Raw genomic sequence first — 16,097 nt, forward strand, 5'->3', positions numbered from 1 at the left:
GAAACTACACACATCTAGCAGGTTAGAGGGCCTCATGCGATTCCTTCTGGCGTCAGGTTGTGCACCCCTGCTCTAGATTGTCCAGAGAGTATATACCACTGCAGGTTCATCCCACACATGATAAGAAAAACATTTGTTTTGCTGCAAATTACAGAAAAAAATTAAATATCAAAGTCCTCAAATTCAGAGGCCATTTATTCAGTGCTGAACCTGATGTGAGCGGCGCCGTTCTTTAGAAAGCAGCTATTTATAGAACCGACAGCTTGCCGCACACTCCAGCGCGCCCCCCCCCCCCCCCCACCCCTCTCGCAGGCCTTTCATTGCTGACTGGCAGGACTGTGGCGTGCATTGTGTCATAAATTTGGGACATTTTGCACCATCTTGGTTTCTGGAATGCAGCGTGCACAAGCTGCACGGTCTCTACAGATTGTGCCAGGACGCTCAGCCCCCCTCCCCTCTTGCCAAGCATGTGTGTGCCAGCACAGCTGCCATTAGCAGCAACAGCTGTGCTATTCTTCACTCCAGAGTGGGGGAGACATTTATGGTGGGGGGTTATTGCAGTGCAGATGATGTACAGACTACTCTGCTCCTTCTAAGAGGAGATTTTCAGTACGTTGGTTTGGACTGCACCCTATAGATTTACCTTTTCTGCAAATCATACCCCCAAACCCCCCCCCGATTTAGGGATAGGTAAGAAAAGTGCACTACATTCAAATGGGTTCCGTAGGCATACTGATACTTACTTTTTTCTCGTATACATCTTGCCATACAATTCCAGCAAAAAATTTGTGTTGCATGATCTCCTTAGCATCGTCTGGTCCACCGCCTAACCTGAACACGCGAAAGAGAAGGTACCATAAAGACAGAGAAAATAAATTGTGTTACTAACTGATAAAATACACCTCTTAAAGAAGTATCCCACCTCTGGGACCCTCGGGAGAAGCGAGGTCCATGCCTACCCACAGAAGTCAACAGAGAGGTGGCAGTGGCCCTCTGTACTGAAGTCTATGGGGGATATGGAAAATGCTGAGCAAGCAGTGTCATGGAACTGGAGGTAGAACAAGCACCATACCCCTTTAATAGATGCAAGTATGACAGCTGCATTTGCCATTCTAGGCTAGGGCCTTAAAGGGGCAGAATGTTTGCACTTACCTCACGGATCACCTACTGCCACTGTCCTAACAGTGTCTGGGTCCCCGCTACCCTCCACTTCCTGCTCCAGTTCAAACACTGCAGGAAATGGCTGGAACTGAAGCTTAGCCAATCACTGGCTGCATCGATGACCCACCTCAGTCAGTGATTGGCTGAGCAGCATTCCCACTCATATCCTACTGTGTCAGGGCATCAGCAGGAAATGGAGGGCAGCGGGGACCCGGGCACCATCAGATCAGCGGCGTAAAGGGACTGGTCAGGTGAGTACAACCTCTTATTTTTTTAAGGAGTGGCCCTAATTCTGGCAGACTCCTGACTGCATACAGCTGATGGTCTGTGACAATGTATTAGTGCAGATGACAGCTATCTAGGATAGCTTTGTGCTGTGTTTTGATTAGAGAGGATTGCCTAAACTGGTACACAGTAACAAACCTTCAGCTTAGCAAGCAGTCAGGATAACTTTTTTTTTTCTCTTAGTAATAGAGGCACAGCAGTGCAATTCACTTGAATGAGGATGAGCTGCAGTTCCAGGCAACAGCCACAGGCAAGAGTGGCGCTGTTTCTAAAAAGAAGAAAAATCAGACCATTTTCCTATTCCTGGAAACCCCATTCATCTAAATTCCCACATTGCACACTCCACAGAATTGTGAATTTGGCTTTTTCAGAATCAAAACTTTGGTCTCATTGTATGGAGGTGTTACAGGGAGGGACATGAGATGGGAACAAGGGTCTTCACGTTCTTACCTTTGTTTTGGGTCTTTCTTCAGTAAACCCGAGAGCAGCGATTTTGCTTCCGGTAATAAAGTGCGAGGGAATCTAATCTCCTCCATAAGGATGAGTTCAAAGAGTTTCTCGTGGTCCTGGTTGTAAAAGGGGAGCCGGCCACACATCATTTCGTACATGACGACGCCCAAACCCCACCAGTCCACTGCACGGCCGTAGTCATTATCTTCTAGTACCTGTCGAAAGAGTATATAAAAAGGTGTTAAAGGGGTTGTCTGGCCACCTAAAATATTCATGGTACCCACGCAGGTGTTTAAAAGGTGTTGTCTCATGAAGATAACTCCCATCCTTGCTCATTTTCATGCCATCCACGCACACACAATGGCAACCATCGCTGCAGGGGAAGCGCCCAGTTGGCAGTGTCTTTGCCCAGTAACATCAGCTATTTGCCAGGAGGCTCGAGACAGAGGGGTTCTCCGAGGACGTCATAGAGGACACTTAGCCATCTATATAATACAAGGTGGGGAAAAACTGTGGCAAGCCACATCATAACAGCCAGGTGTCAAAGCTGGACCTGCAGGGACCGGGTGATCACCAGGCCGGCCTCAATGCTAAAACGGGTAAGCTTGGTGAGACAACGCCTTTTAAAGGGCCTTACACTTCCACTATCTGCAAATTTTTTTTTGTTACTGTCTGCTACACTGCAAAACCCCCAAAATGTTTAAGAACCAATAAAACAAAATTTTCAAACTCTTATAGCCGATAAGACCAAAGATTAGTAATCACGTGCCGACCACGTATTCTAGTTACACATATATATCGTAATAGAGCAGGGCTGCCAAACCTGCGGCCCTCCAGCTCCTCCAAAAATACAACTTCCATCATGTCCTGACAGTCTACAACTATCAGGGTATGTTGGGAGTTGGAGTTTTGCCACAGCTGGAGGCCTCCCTGTTATAGAGGGCAAGCCCGTTCCTTTTAGATGCCCATATCCACCTCTCTGCATCATTACAACCTTTTCTATATTGCATTGGGCTCTTTGCGTCTAATACCCCACCACCACCATGTTCGTAGCGCGCTGCCAGTCTCTACTGATAAGCACTTTAAAAAAATAAAAATAAAAAAAAAAGGAAAATGGCCCATTAATTGTATTACAAGATCGTTAACGGCTTCTAAATTCACATTACTGTGGTAAACACCGCTAATGACGGCCCGTTCTGTCAGCGGCTGCACATCCCTCTCGCCAATATATCTCTTCAATGGATCCCTTGATGGAGTTTAAAAAGAGCGAGGAAGAGGAAAATCTGGCTAAATTAAGAAAAATGATAAATGGGTATCCAACGGGCAAACCTTATTTAACACGCAGGATCCCTTTAATGCTTTGTTTAGAGGGCACATTGAACTTTATGCTTGGGGGGGGGGGGGGGGGGTGGTGGTAGAGTACAGTGGTGATCTGAGGTCCTGCAGTAAGGATGCAAAAGGAAAAAGCTGGCAGGTATTAGGTTACTCCACTAAGGTCTATTTACAGCAGCTATTGCCGTATGATTCACAGCGAACGACAGCTGGCGCTGCAGCTGCCCCATATATGTACAAGGCTAGCACAGCTGCCGGTCTGCCAGGAGCCAGCCTCATCCTTTACCAGAATGCTCAGGAGTTCACGATCTCCCAGAGACAGAGCTGCTTTATAGTTCCATTCATTCGAGATCGGGATAAACATAGGTAAATTACTACTCACTGGACTTCAACAGGCAAAAAACTGGGCACATTCAGACATTGAGTGCCTAGGGTTTTGGGTGGCAAGCAAAATCACCAGCACTACGAGTGCCACAGAGGATGGTACTCGGTATATCCAAACGTAGTCAAGCACTGACACATTCCCTTGTCCTCTCCCTCCTGGACTACTGCAGCATCCTCCCTTGCGGCCTCCCATCTATCCTCAACTCCCAGTTAATCCACCTCTCTCCTCTGCCTCTCCCGTCACTTCCTCCCCATTTCCTCACAAATTCATTTCAAGATAATAACAATTACATATAAGGTTGTCCACCATCGGTCCCCTCCTTACATCTTGGACTGGCTTTCCCGATACATCCCCAGATGTAATCTCTGATCCTCACAAGACCTCCTCCTCTTGCTTGTTCTGGGACATACTACCCCAGCCCATCAGACTCTTACTCAACATCCAAACCTTCAAAAGCAACCTGAAAACCCACCATTTCGGGAAAGCCTACGACCTGTAATAAACATGGTGCCACCACTCAGCCAGACCAGCAGCTTTTACCCTCACCTACTATGTCCTTCCCCCTTCCCTTGTAGATTGTAAGATCTCGTGGGCCGGGTCCTCACCCAGTCTGTACCAGTCTGTTACTAAGTTCATGGTACTTGTGTTTACATTATGTGTGTGCCCCCTCTTAGATGTACAGCACCAAGGAATTAATGGCGCTTTGATATTAACAATAAAATTTCCAATTTATGTGCCACAGAACGAGACCATGCCACCAGTTTTGGAAAGCTGGGTGACAACACCTTAGGAGGTTCCTATTGCTCATCACCTCCTCCTTCCCTGAGATAAATGCAAAAACAGCCAAATAGAATTTTTATGAGGACGTTTTTGGGTGCTTCCCATTAGGCCGTCGGCATCAGCCAACTCTACACAGATTCCGGCTTAACCCAGGCGGCGACTTATAAAAGCAGGGCGAGCAGCCAACCGAGAGCGCCTGGGTGTTGTGTGAAAACAGCATCACTGGACGTCAAAAGGGAAGGCGCAGAGCAAAGTTTCTCATCTTTTCTGTATGGCTTCTGGAGAAGACAATGTGGGGGGGGGGGATCTAAGAGGAGATCTGGTGACCGGGCAGCTGGGCAAGAAGTGACTGCAGTAAAAGACCCTTTGCATCAGTCAAAAGGTTAGGATCTTTACCTAACCAGCAATATCAAGTGAGCGTACACCTTCAAAGAATCAAAACCGAAAGTAATAGTGAGCATGCTCAGTGACTGGGACCACATGGCATGCTCCTATAGTTGTTTCCTCATACCCGGAAAGGAGGAGCCTAAGCTCACTTGCCTCCTCTTTGGCATGTTCCTTAGGCTAGTTCTTCTGCCCCTGATCAATATTATGGTGCCTTCAGAAATGGAGGGGGTGCCATTTGCCATAATTGGAAACAGAGCTCTTCTGAAGTAAGCAAGGAAGTTACCCAAATCCATCTATGGCAAGAAATACTACAGATTCCTAAATTGAAAAGGATTGTCCAGCCTATCCTGAGGATAGATCATTACTAACTGATTGGCAGGGGTGTCGACACCCCGCACTCCCACCGATCAGCTGTTCAGGTATAGCTTGGGCGCATGGACTTCACAGCACTGTCAACTTTGAATTGGAGGGAGCTCATTGCTCCCATCCACGAGTAACTAACTCTGAGAATGGGGTGTCTATTCCCCCCATCGTGGAGAAGATCTGACACTTATTGCACTGGAAAGGTTTGGGTCTGAATTGGGGAACCGTCACCTATCTGAAGAGTCGGCCACCTGTGTCCACCAGAGGGGGAGCTGCTCTCATAGGGTGGTTTTTCATCTTGGCTTAGAGGATGGTCCTTATGTCCTCCGACAGCACAGGGGTTGTCTTCATGGGAGAGCCCCTTCATGTTAAAACATTGTGGCAAGATCGCCCTTCTAGCGTTTGCTGACTGCGCTCATTAAAAAAAAAAGAAAGAAGAACGACCGCTAAAGGCTGCTACTTCAGCTTTTTTTTTTTTGTTATTTTTTATTTTATTATTTTCTTGTGTTTTCCCCCACTATAGAGAGGTCTATAGGAAAACATCGGCTAATCACCACACCCAGAGCACGCAACGATTTATTAAAAAGCACCACATTTTTAAAAAGCACCAAAATTCAAGAAAACGGTCTTAAAACGCAACTACGCATTTTATAATTTACTATTGGCTAGCATGTAATATCTTACCCCGGCATTTTTTTTTTTTTACTATCCTAAAGCTATAGCAAGTAATTAAATAGCGCATAATGCTGAACCTCAAATTAGATGATGTTGGGGGGGAGGGGGGGGGGTCCTGGACTTTAATAACCTACGTACTGCAGCCTGTGCAATCAGCTAATTGGTGGGCGTGCAAGGAGTCAGACGCCCCCTCCGGATCTGATATTGATGCAGTGAGGCCAGCGAAAGGCAACATCTGTCACGTAAATGACGAAATTTGACGTGGCACTGGAGCGGCGGGACATGAAAAAAACCTTTTCCTTTATTTCATATAGCTCCATGCCCTGGACCACGTTTTTAAAAATCTTGGAAAACTCCTTTAAAAGGGGCTTTCTGAGAGTTTATTATTGATGGCCTATCCTCAGGACCGGCAATGAATATCTGATCAGTAGGGGTCCCGCTCCCGGTTTGAAGAGGTCACATTGACGAAAGTCAGGGGTATGCCAGAAGTCGGACCCTCACCGATCAGGTATTGATTACCTATCCTGAAGTCCTAAAACTTTTTGGAAAACCCCCTTTAAAAAAGGTGGAGAATTTATTGTTACACTTTTATCATCTGTGCTAATTGTGGTGTGTAAATTGGCCTTCACGTGACTCCATACTGGCTCTGAGCCGACGGTGTAAATAGCCAAGAATTACAATTTTCTCCCTCTCTTACGCCCAAATAAGGCCTCCTGCACACGACCGTATGGCTTTTTCAGTGTTTTGCGGTCTGTTTTTCACGGATCCGTTGTTCTGTTTTTTGTTTCCGTTGTGTTTCCGTTTCTGTTCCGTTTTTTCGTATGGCATATACAGTAATTACATAGATAAAATTGGGCTGGGCATAACATTTTCAATAGATGGTTCTGCAAAAAACGGAACGGATACGGAAGACATACGGATGCATTCCATTTTTTTGCAGACCCATTGACTTGAATGGAGCCACGGAACGTGATTTGCGGGCAATAATAGGACATGTTCTATCTTTAAACGGAACGGAAAAACGGAAACGACGGAAACGGAATGCATACGGAGTACATTCAGTTTTTTTTGCGGAATCCTTGAAATGAATGGTTCCGTATACGGAAAGCAAAAAACGGCCAGTAAACGGGGGGAAAAAAACGGTCGTGTGCAGTGAGGACCTTCTCGGTGAAATGGCCTAAAAATCACGAGTGACCTGAGAGCTGCTCTTACTAGCACTGAGCTCGCTGAACACCAATAACAATGCCGGCGACTACCATCAGCTGACAACTATTTACGTACAACACGCTCCAGAAATAACCGCACACACAATGCACAGAGGCGACTTATGCCCTCTGCCATTATTCCAGTAAAACAGTAACCCAAGAAATATATATTATGTCTCGTTCCTTCCCGCACAGCAGAGGGGAACCTGCGCGAGCGTGCACGGTTTATATCCTTCAGGTGCAGGACAGGAGAGACAGTCTGCTCCATTAGTATAAACGGCATGCCTCTCCTTTGGCATCATCCTAGTCTATGCATCACAACCTTCAGCACTCCAGTTGCTGAGGAACTATAACTCTCAGCATGCACACTGTTCTTCTATAGAAGTGAAAGGGAGTAGTAATTTCAGAACAGCTGGCGTGCCGGAGGTTGCTGATCCCTGCTCTACATCTACCACCCTATTTCATATACTGCAGCAGAGTCAGCATTGCACATCCTGCTCTTCCTTGTTCAGGAAGAGAATGCCAGACTTTCAGTGTAGACTGACACATTACTGGATAGTCCAGTAAGGGAGAAACGGACGGAACGAGGAACTCAGCGCTGAATAGTAGATAGTTCTGTACGGAAATAAGGCAGAACAACCGTACTCATGGTTTGCAATAAAATTACTAATGCGTGTGCATCGGATATTTAGGCTGCTGATGCTGCAATACTACAACCCCCAGCATGCCTTATTAGAGCTGAGTTGTGGATTTCTCCCGCCATTACAAAATTAGCAATATATGACTCTATACACAATGTATCCATTTGATTAAAACGTGCGATTCGGGCCAACCCAGGCCCCCATGACAGCATCTGCTGCTCCACTCCACAGCCCACAATCCTATAGTAGGAACCAATGAACCTAGTGTCACCCCAGCCCTTGGAAGCCCACCACCTAGACAGTGTTCAGACTGTGACAGCACGCCTCCATCATCAGCGCGCAGCTTAATGCGCCAGAGTCATATGCTAAACCCGGCTGACCGTCAATCCACAAGGAGCAGCTCCTGACAGCTGTACTGTGGAATTTACAAGAGACGGCACAACAGCTGTCCCCACTACAATCCCGGACACATCAAAGCAGACAGATCCCGAGCGCTGCTGCTCATGCAACAGATTCCAACCACAGCCAACACCACGGAAAACAAAAAGAAACAACCAGGCGGCAACTGCATCAACACGAGAGCTGGCTCCACGGTGCAAAAAGCATGCGAGAAATGTCATTTCTATCTGCGGCCCGGCATACCTTGGGGGTGGAACTGTGACATTTCGCACCTTCACAAGTCAGTGCATAAAGGGTTAATTTTCCAGTGCATATAGGGTTATTTTACCAATGCATCTCCACTTTTGGAGTGGGGTGGAGTCATAACTGATAGTCCTTTGCTTACAGGCAGTACAGCGGTATGTTTTATGGTCTTTCAGAAAATCAACTCTCTCCCTAATATGCCTATACACAGCAATCTGAGAAAGCAAAGCTGCAGTGTAAAGCATGGACAGCAGAAGGGTGAAGAAGTGACTCATAGGCAACTTACTTGTAGGTCATTAAGCATAGCGACGCTGAAGCAGCCAGCCATTATTTGGTTTGGACCCGTCCCCTCTCCTGACAGGTCTGTTTTAGTACCTACTTGCATTCCCCCATGTAATAACAATTCTGAGACATCTATTCTTATGACTCCATGTTGTGCCAATTCTTTATTATTCCTGCTAGAAGTTATGAATGAAAAACTAGCAGTTTGCAATGGAGGTCCAGATGGGTGTTACCAGTTAAGGGGTGTGTCCCTGCACAGTCAGACACTGACAGCACTGATTGGATAGTGTCAGACTGGGCAGGGACACACCGCTACCTGGTAATGCCCGGAATAATAAAGGAACGTCATAATAATAGAGGCTCGCGCATCTGTATACTTTTTGGCAGGAAAACTGAGCCTTTGGCACAAAGTACAATATGAAAATTAACTCCCGTCTGCCAAACCAGAGTCTCATCAGTATACTGCACAGTTTTGGGATTCTTGCCCCCCCTGCTGTTTGTTCTTTTTTTCTTTGTCCACCTCAGTAAACATGGACGCACATGCTCAGTTCCATCCTTCAATTGCTACCAGTTATATGAAGCTGTAACAGTTTCAGGGAGAGAGGTGCAGCAGAAAGGACACACCCTGAGCTTTGATAGGGAAAGAGTTGCAGTAGAAAAGACACATCCCCTGAGCTGCAACAGGAAGAGAGCTGCAGCAGAACTGAAATGCTATGATAAGGAGAGACCCACAGCAGAAAAGACACATTCCCTGAGCTGCGATAAGAAGAGAGCTGCAGTAGAAAGGGCATGCCCCCCTGAGCTGTGATTGGAAGAGATGCAACATAGAGGACATGTCCCCCTGGGCTTTGATAGGGAGATCTGTAGCAGAACGGACATGCCCCGAGCTGTGATAGGGAGAGAGCTGCAGAAGAAAGGACACACCCCTATGAGCTGTCATAGGGAGAGAGCTGCAGCAGGAAGGGAACACCTCCTGAGCTGTGATGGGGAGAGAGTTGAATCAGAATGAACATGTCCCCTTATCTATGATAAAGAGAGCTGCAGAAGAAAGGACACACCTCCTGAGCTGTGATAGGGAGAGAGCTGCTGAAGAAAGGACACACCCCCATGAGCTGTGATAGGGAGAGAGCTGCAGAAGAAAGGACACACCTCCTGAGCTGTGATAGGGAGAGAGCTGCTGAAGAAAGGACACACCCCCATGAGCTGTGATAGGGAGAGAGCTGCAGCAGGAAGGACACACCTCCTGAGCTGTGATAGGGAGAGAGCTGCTGAAGAAAGGACACACCCCCATGAGCTGTGATAGGGAGAAAGCTGCAGCAGGAAGGACACACCTCCTGAGCTATGATAAGGAGCAATGAAATTGATCTAAAGCAATGAATGAGGAGACCTCTGGATCCATGTGAGGTACAGGGCTGGTCCTAGCTTTGTTAGAAAGAGATTGTCATGTACTAGTATGATGTCTTTTTGATGATTTTTTTTATTTTTTAAACATAATGATGGGATAACTGCATTTAGACAGAACAACAACGATGAAAAACCAGACTTACTTCGGGAGCGAGGTATTCTGGGGTACCACAGAAAGTCTTCATCGTCGCCCCATCCTTTATACCTTCTTTGCAGAGGCCAAAATCTGTTATTTTTATGTGTCCGTCTTTGTCTAGCATAAGATTTTCCAACTGGAAATAAATTAAAAACAAACAAAAAAACTAACTATAGTTAAAACTTCATTTGGGGTTAATCAAATTCTGTACAATTATAATAAGAATACCGTGTGCAGATGTTCTGCTCCCCCCCCACCAATTAACTTCACATCTGTCGGGGGCATCACCTCAGATAACCCAGGCATCCAGATCAGACGTTTCCAACACACAATAAAAACAGCCCTTCACTTCTCCTCGTCTGGTCATCCGGTCGGAGGAGGCAGAGGGGAGTATTTATGGTGTCAGGCAGGTAAGCGGAGCCGTTCCACCAGGATTTCCATGACAGATAAAATTTTACCCTATTCTGTTTTGTCAACATTCAGGCCGCGCCAGTACAAAATATTGGCTCGAAACTCTACGGAGGATGCCAAGAGAGCAAGAAAGGAAAGGTCAGCCTTAAAGACACAGGGATTTATTATTATATCATTCCTAGTGCAGGATACTATAACTAGATACATGGACATAAGACGCAGGGCTTAAAGGGAACCTGTCGTGAGAATCTGGGCTCCCAAACCACTGAACGGGAACAGGTTGACCATGAGGTCCTTCCATATTCTGGCAAGTTGACCAGCCTTAATGGGGTTGCCTGAGATTTCAAAAACTTTAATCGAAAGCAAAGTTGTTGAAATAATTGTTGAAACCCCTATTGCTCCCACATGGCCGGCACTCCAGTGGTCCCCGTCAGTCCTTGTTTACTTCCTGCAGCAATCATGTACCATACATGACCATGACACTGGCCTCAGTGGTGATGCTTGCACGTATGGCACTAGACTGATTAGGTCGGTGACCATCGGCTGCAGTGGTCACGTGGACGTACGGCACATCAAGGCTGCAGGTAGTGAACAAGGACTGACAGGGACCACCAGAGAGGTGGTGCTGGAGCCCTAGATACATGCATGCCAAGCTTGTATCTGTATGGGGGAGTCGAACCACCATGCCAAGCCAAAAACGCTGATTTCACTAGGAGCCGAACAAGCATTAGCCAGAGGCTATCTAAAGTGTATGGCTAGCTTTAAGTGTACTTCTGGGTCCTGTGCCAACACACCGAAAAACATAGGACATGTCCTATCTTTGGCCACGGATCACGACTTTATCACATGACTTCAATGGGTCCGCACCGCGATGAGGAGTGCACACAAACAATAGCACGTCTTTGCACCCTTATAAGCTGGCAATTTAAAGGGGTATTCCGGTAGGTATAAAGTTATCCCCTATCAACAGGATAGGGGATAGCTATCAGATCGTTGGGGGTCCTACTGCTGGGACACCGCACCGATCACGAGAACGGGGGCCCTGTACCTCTGCAGGCCCCCTGAAATGACTGGAGTGGCCAGTCGCACATGCACACGGCCGCTCCAGTCATTTCTATGGGAGTTCCGGTAGGGAGATCGGTAGGACCACCACCGATCTGATAGTTATCCTTTATCCTGTGTATAGGGAATATATTTTACCTAACGGAAAACCCCTTTAAAGGGACACTGACAGGCCCAATTAGCATATTTAGGTATATATATGTCGGTACAGGTCTTCTAAAGTCTATTAAAATCATCTAAGTAGCCCCCCTGTCCACCTTATAAATACCAAAATATAAAGTTTTATAACCTGCCTGTCTCCTCACCAATCTGCCCAAGGGGCGGTGTTTCATGTCAAAATGCGCCCAGCCAGCCGCTCCCAACTGCCGTTCTGAAGCCCCGCCCAGCTCATCAATATTCACTTAGCTGGGCGGCGGCTACAACTCTCCCGACTCAAGTGCCCGGCGCATGCGCATAAAGCAGAGGCTGCAGCGCTCTGTACGCAGGCGCGATATGACCCCGGTCGGGCGCATGCGCTGAAGATTGGACGGAGGACGTGCCCAGAGGATTGAATGGGCCATGCGCAGGATTGTGAGTCGGGAGAGTTGTAGCCGCCGCCCAGCGAAGTGAATATTGATGAGCTGGGCGGGGCTTCAGAACGGCAGTTGGGAGCGGCTGGCTGGGCGCATTTTGACATGAAACGCCGCCCCTTGGGCAGATTGGTGAGGAGGCAGGCAGGTTATAAAACTTTATATTTCGGTATTTATAAGGTGGACAGGGGGGCTACTTAGATGATTTTAATAGACTTTAGAAGACCTGTACTGACATATATATACCTAAATATGCTAATTGGGCCTGTCAGTGTCCCTTTGGGCTCCTTAAAGGGTTGTCGGAGTTATTTTTTTGTTCTTTGTATGTTTCTAACTAGGCAAATGAAAGGACTTTACAATTGACTCACTTTATCTCCAGTTGCTGGTTTCTCAGATTTCACTGAGGGTCACATGACCTGTGATGTCAGCCTCTCTCCCTGCTCTGATGATGTTTCGTGCACAAGCCTGAGAGAGCAGATATGAGCCTGTACACGAGACGTCACTGGGCTGCCACGCCCCCCTGCTCTGCCGTCTGCTGCTGCTCTCTGCCCTGTGTCTCCCTCCCACTGGATACTTCAGGAAAGATTAACCCCTTCAGGAGCACAGACTCAGGGCTGAAGGCTTTACTGAGTAGCTGCAGGCAGTGAGGAGACAAATGCTGGGCACAGGAGCTGACAGACCAGAGGAGTTCTGCACAAGAACAGGTAGGGGGAAGATCCTGTGTGTATCAGCAGTGTCATTGTACAGCTGGGACTTGTAGTCCTACACATACAACATGCTGCAGAGTCTCCCAGCAGTCAGACATGTCACTCAGGGCAGCACTTCTATTCACTCCCTTTGCAGAGCAGGGGGAGGGGCAGAGATTGCTGTTATTGCAGGTAAACAAAGGGCCAGAAGAGAACCAGGGAAATGAGGAAATATAATTTTTCTTACCTAAAACTTGCTTAGCTCAGTTATATATTGCTGCCCATCAGATTTACTGTGCTAAATATCTTTTTTTTCATAACTCTGACAACCCCTTTAATGGAGTTGTCCAGCCTAGGAGCCGACAACCCTAATGGACCTAAACTGTGCCCATTAAAAAACAAAAAACACTAATCTGTCCTTAGTGGTCACATCTGGATCAAGCACATGTGACCACTAAGATTGGTCACAGCGGCCATGGGACCAAGCCACTTCCTGGTCCTGCAGGGACCAGAAGTGGATGAGAATGGGGCAGTGGTGTGGAACCTCTGACAGGTCAATGTTTGCATTTTAGTTTTTTTAAATGGAGGCACAGGATCGAAGCCTTGAGGTTGTCAGCTCCTAGGTCAGACAACCCATTTCCACTTCAAGGATTTTTTTCCCCAGGAGTATAATATATACCAGGGATCAGAAACCTCTGGCACTCCAGCTGTTCGAAAACTACAACTCCCAGAATCCTCCTTTCACTTCTATGGGAGTAAAAAGAACAGCCAAGAAAGTGTGCATGCTGGGAGTTGTAGTTTCACAGCATCTGGAGTGCCGAAGCTTGCTGATCCCCGATATATACTTAGGATAGTCCATCGATCTCTGATCGGAGAAGGTCTGAATTTCACTACCCCAATGATCAGCTGACTAAAAGGACTGAGGCGCCACAGCGAGTGCTGTGTGCCCATTATTTTTCACCAGGCACAGTGCTGTACACATGGTAGTGCCTGGTATTACAGCTGAGACATCTCCTGTAGTATTGGGCACAACCCCTGCCAAAAGTACAGCCCCTTCAGGCAGTCCCCCACCAATCCTAAAGATAGATCCATTAATACAGTATTATAATAATTCTCCTGAGGTTTATGCCCAACCTTGACCGTTAGGATGAAGCTTCATATACCTTACGTGGACAGTAACCTTTTCATATGATCCCTGAATGGTGCTGCTCCCCTCCCTACTTTGCAGAAAAATACAGGACAGCCCCATTTACTTGCATGCAGGTGCAGGGGGTCCTATCCTCCCTTTTTTTTTCCTTCAAAATCAAGATTGGTGAGGGTCACAGAGGTAGGACCCCATTAGTGAAATTATGTTGTATTGTAGTGGCCTCTTTTTTTGTTTTCTTTGTCTAGCACGGTGCAGGAATTCCTATGTGATAGATGGGTGTAGGGGGTCCAAAACTATGATGTACTCTGACATTTTTTTAGGCCCTCAAAACAATTACTAGGCCCTCCTCTCTATGAACACTTCACATGGGCGACGTCATTGGTTATGTTCTGAATGGACTTGTTGCCTTTGCACTGAAGCACATGGAATACACATCCCAAACGGCAGTCATGTGTTGCAGTGGGCCACTTATGCCCCCTACAGGCCAAGATCTTATCGTTCTGGGCTAGTAATTGTACCATCATGTATTCCACATCAAGGACCAGTGGAAGCCATTTTTCTTTTTGGGGTGGTCCATGAATGGGCATCCAATAGGTCCAACTGTGCATACAGAAGAGGGGGGCCAAAGTAAAAAAATAAAATAAAAATAGAGCCCCAATCATGGACCAACCCCAGGCATCTCCAATTGGACAACAGGGTCCAGTATTGTTTTGCCAAAGCAACTTTCTTCTCCTGAAGGAGGGAAGAATGGCTGATCTTTGACTGCCATTGTGGCCATAAGTCGAGTCCATTACTGCAAGTTTGAAGGGGTTGTCCAGGATTAGAAAGACAGTGGCTGCTTACTTCCAAAAACAGCATCACTCCTGTCCACAGGTCGTGCAAAATTGCAGCTCAGCCTAAATCTTCTTCAATGAAGCTGCAATATCAGACTCAACCCATGGACAGGGATGGCGCCATTTGTGGAAGAAAGCAGTTGCGCTTTTCTAATCTTAGACAACCCTTTAAAAGCATTCCTGATGTGTACATGGCGGATATACCTTTAAATCTCTGTAAACTACGTTTTTCTCCGAGTGAAGATAATCTAATGCCGAGACGATCTCTGCTCCATAAAACCGCGCTCGGTCTTCAGAAAATATACGTTCTCTCGATAGGTGGAAGAACAGCTGAAAATATAAGAAGCATGCAATTAGATTTTAGGGGCAAATAAGAATTTGAACACCTCTATTCACCCCCAATTTTATGAACGGACAGCAAAGGGGATGGGGCCTTCATATTTCTGATTCATGCCGGCGGAACCCTCCCCATTCTGACACTGCAGATCTGTAGGCACAAATGGCACTGTGTCTCTTTGACCCTGGTTTAAAGGGCTTCTATATTTCAGAAACCTTTTTTGATAAACTGACCACAAGATCTTTGGAGAACCAGCGAGTGTTGAATTTCCTGCAGTGCCACCACTGGGGAAATAAGGAATTACACTGGCTGTCTATGCAATGTCTGATTTGCCAGGTCCCCCAGAGCAAGAGACGATATTTGTAGCACCTTCTCTTCTGGCTGATAGAAGGGATTTCTCCACTCAGGATCATCTCACAATCCACTTACAGGGTAGATGAAAATTGTCTTACTAAACCTGCCAAACCATTTAACCTCCCGTTTTGCTCAGGTTGCACAGTCTGTGAACCATATGTAGACCCACTCAACCGAATGAGGATGGATCAGCCTGGACTGAGGCTCGGTGCTTATATGGACCCTAAAGCATTAGCAGGTTCTGCCTTCATAGTACCCATATATAGCCCGATAATAGGTGGGCAGAGTCACCAGTTTAAAGGCTATGGATACCTTTGAGGCTATTTGGGACAATTGGAAATTTTTTTATTATTGCATTATACTCATTTTGGGCTAAAAAACGAGATTTTTGTATTACTTACCAGTAAAATCTCTTTCTCGCTCTTTCCTTGGGGGACACAGAAGACCTTGGGTATAGCTCATCTCCATAGGAGGCGTGACACTAAGTGAAGACTGTTAAGCCCCTCCTCCACAGCTATACCCTCAGCCTGGAGAGAGAGGCTGCCAGGTGCGTGTCCAAGCAGTGAGAAA

At 46.7% G+C, this 16,097-nt stretch overlaps 1 protein-coding gene across 3 annotated transcripts in view; it reads right to left on the reverse strand.

The window, feature by feature from the left end:
* Positions 1-16,097, reverse strand: part of AKT1 (AKT serine/threonine kinase 1) — a 111,588-nt gene that overhangs the window by 8,534 nt on the left and 86,957 nt on the right. For all 3 annotated transcript variants that reach the window (XM_044271908.1, XM_044271907.1, XM_044271909.1), the window contains 4 exons: positions 15,041-15,166; positions 10,136-10,264; positions 1,897-2,111; positions 744-831 (listed from right to left, as the gene is read on the reverse strand). In XM_044271908.1, coding sequence (XP_044127843.1) covers positions 744-831; positions 1,897-2,111; positions 10,136-10,264; positions 15,041-15,166 — 558 coding nt within the window. The remainder of the gene's footprint in view (positions 1-743; positions 832-1,896; positions 2,112-10,135; positions 10,265-15,040; positions 15,167-16,097) is intronic.

This window comes from Bufo gargarizans, chromosome 11, assembly GCF_014858855.1.
Source record: "Bufo gargarizans isolate SCDJY-AF-19 chromosome 11, ASM1485885v1, whole genome shotgun sequence".
NCBI lineage: Eukaryota > Metazoa > Chordata > Amphibia > Anura > Bufonidae > Bufo > Bufo gargarizans.